A 2,493-nucleotide genomic window follows, 5' to 3' on the forward strand; every position below is an offset into this window, starting at 1 on the left:
AGACTTATTTATTTATTTCTTTTTTTTTTATACTTATATAGTAAATTGTTGAATTGATTGTTTGATCACAGTTAAAGGTGTTTGGATGGAAGAGCTTCACGCTGCAACATCATCAGTCATCTGGTAGAAAGAGCATCGCACACGGCGTGACAAATGACATTTTTCACTGTTCACGAGAGCAACAGCTGATTCCTTTGATTAATAGGTCCTTCTACATTCTGGAACAGCGCGGATTTCCCACAATCCACAGCACACTTTCCGGGGGCATGCGTAGTAAAATAGGAAACCAGCTGTCGCTTGGATGAATAATGAAATAATTTTGCAAATCAGAAACTCTTTTTAGTTTCTCTCTCTCTCTCTCTCTCTCACTGGCTGACTGTCAGATGCATCTGGAAACTGCGCTTTTCCTCGTGCTTGAATATTCAGTGCCTTGGACGACGAATCTTCACCAGCTGATGTCACCATTCTACTGAAAAATTCCTTCTTAAAAATCTAACTTTCATAATTTAACTTTGCGATTTTTATCCCTCTCCTCCTCCTCTTCCTTCTTTTATTTTTTTTTCGGGTCCTTTCGTTTGTTTTTATAAATGAAACTGTCGAAGATTTCTACCCTTTATTATTATTATTATTATTATTATTAAATTGGTTTAATGATTAGTGTTTTGAAGTTTTTAGCGCATTATCATGTTCAAAAACTGCATAATTCTGTTAAAATTTGCACGTGTAGTGTTTAAATTAATTAGTTTAATTATTCGTCGATTTCAGTGCTTAATTGTGTTTAATTTATCTGTTTAAATAGTTAATTATGTTTAAATATGTCTGTTTCATCTCTTAATTGCGTTTATATGTTGTTTTCATTGTTTAACTCGCTTGAAATTTGTTAGTTTCAGCACGTGTGTTTAAATTTAATCGGTTTCGCCATTTAATTGTGTTTAAATTTAATCGGTTTCAGCAGTTAATTTCATTTAAATTGAAATCATTTTTTTCAACAATTAATTTAAATTTTTTTAATCGCTTTCAAGAATTAAATCGATTTTTTTTTCTAGTTGATTTTTCTTATTTTTCAGGATATAGAATCAATTCTTTAACTTTTATTTATACGTAAGCAAGTCATTCTAGAGTTTATATTAATATATATTGTTTTCCCCCCCACTTTTAGGTAAAAAAAAACGGTCAAGAACGGCTTTCAGTAGCCATCAGTTATTAACAATGGAAAAAAGATTCAGCGTTAATCAATACATAAGTACTCCAGAGAAAAAGATATTGGCACGAGAACTAAATCTTGACCCCGAAAGAATTAAAGTCTGGTTCCAAAACAGGAGGATGAAATACAAAAAATGGAAGACGAGCATGAGCACGAGCACGAGCCCTGATAAGTCAGAAGCTGGCCCCTCCTCCTCCTCCTGCTTCCTAGTTCCTGTTTCCAATTCAACTGCATCCCCCGTCGACAGTGTGGCGACGATGGGGCCATCCTGCAATTTTTTCGAGAATATTCAAGTGGCAACATCATCTGAGATTAGTTGGGTTAGAGGATATACTTGGGCCTACCAAAATCAAGCGCCTCCATACCAATCTTTCACCCAGCTAAGACCATTAAATCATCAAACAATCGTGTACAACAATAACTGCGGAGGAAACAATACGCCTATATATACCAACGCACCAGTTACTAGGCCAAGCTGCTGTTATTCCAATCAAACAGCAGCTCCTATATTTGATTATAGGCAAATAAATGGGCAACTGCAAAATTTAAATAGTCAGTTGCCCATTTATACTAGTCAATCACTTCAGGTACAACAGCAGCAGCAGCAACAACAATTATTCCAAGAAAATTATATAATAAATGATGAAAACCGATCACCTCACCTCAATGATTTATCATTTAATCAGCAACATTTCCAAGAAAATCTTACTAATGATGAAATGAATGCATCATTTGATTGGTTAGTCAGCACAGGGTATTACAGAAACAACCCACCTCCACCCCTAAGACATATATGAAGATTTTTGGAGATTTAGAATATATATATATANTAATCACTATGGAGATTGAGAGCATTGATCTCCTTGCAGGATCAAGGAATGTAGATTCCTAAGCATTCAAAATATTCACAAGAAGCTCTCTCTATCTGTATACTTTTATTTTTCACTTTTAAAAAATATAATGTAGCCTTTTTTTATTATAGCCTTTTAAGTTTTGTAGTTGAATTTTATTGATAATTTTTCTATATTTAAAGGTACTGCTGACTTCTTAAATTGTATAAGTTTCGAAATGGGAGATGACAAAATATAAAAACTTGCATAATATTAGGTGAAAACTGTCTATAAATTACTTGTAACTTATCATTATGTATGATTCTAAAGAATATATTAAATCCTTTCTTAAAATTTAATACTGCTAGCAATACATATTCTTGCAGGTTTACCAAATAAAGTTGTGTTTCAGCTTTATGCCCACCGGAGATATATTCATTGTGTCGAATGAAACTCGTG

At 33.4% G+C, this 2,493-nt stretch overlaps 1 protein-coding gene across 1 annotated transcript; it reads left to right on the forward strand.

The window, feature by feature from the left end:
* Positions 1 to 1,209: 1,209 nt before the first annotated feature.
* Positions 1,210 to 2,001, forward strand: LOC111630694 (homeobox protein Hox-B3a-like). Its single transcript, XM_023374837.1, has one exon. The coding sequence runs from the start codon at positions 1,210 to 1,212 to the stop codon at positions 1,999 to 2,001; it is 792 nt and encodes a 263-aa protein (XP_023230605.1).
* Positions 2,002 to 2,493: the final 492 nt, after the last annotated feature.

The sequence above is a fragment of the Centruroides sculpturatus genome, unplaced genomic scaffold (assembly GCF_000671375.1).
Source record: "Centruroides sculpturatus isolate CEXI.00-Female unplaced genomic scaffold, Cexi_2.0 scaffold570, whole genome shotgun sequence".
Taxonomy (NCBI): Eukaryota; Metazoa; Arthropoda; class Arachnida; order Scorpiones; family Buthidae; genus Centruroides; species Centruroides sculpturatus.

Excerpts from the sequence above, each read along its gene's own strand:
- LOC111630694 (XM_023374837.1), top strand. The coding sequence starts at position 1,210 with ATGGAAAAAAGATTCAGCGTTAATCAATACATAAGTACTCCAGAGAAA.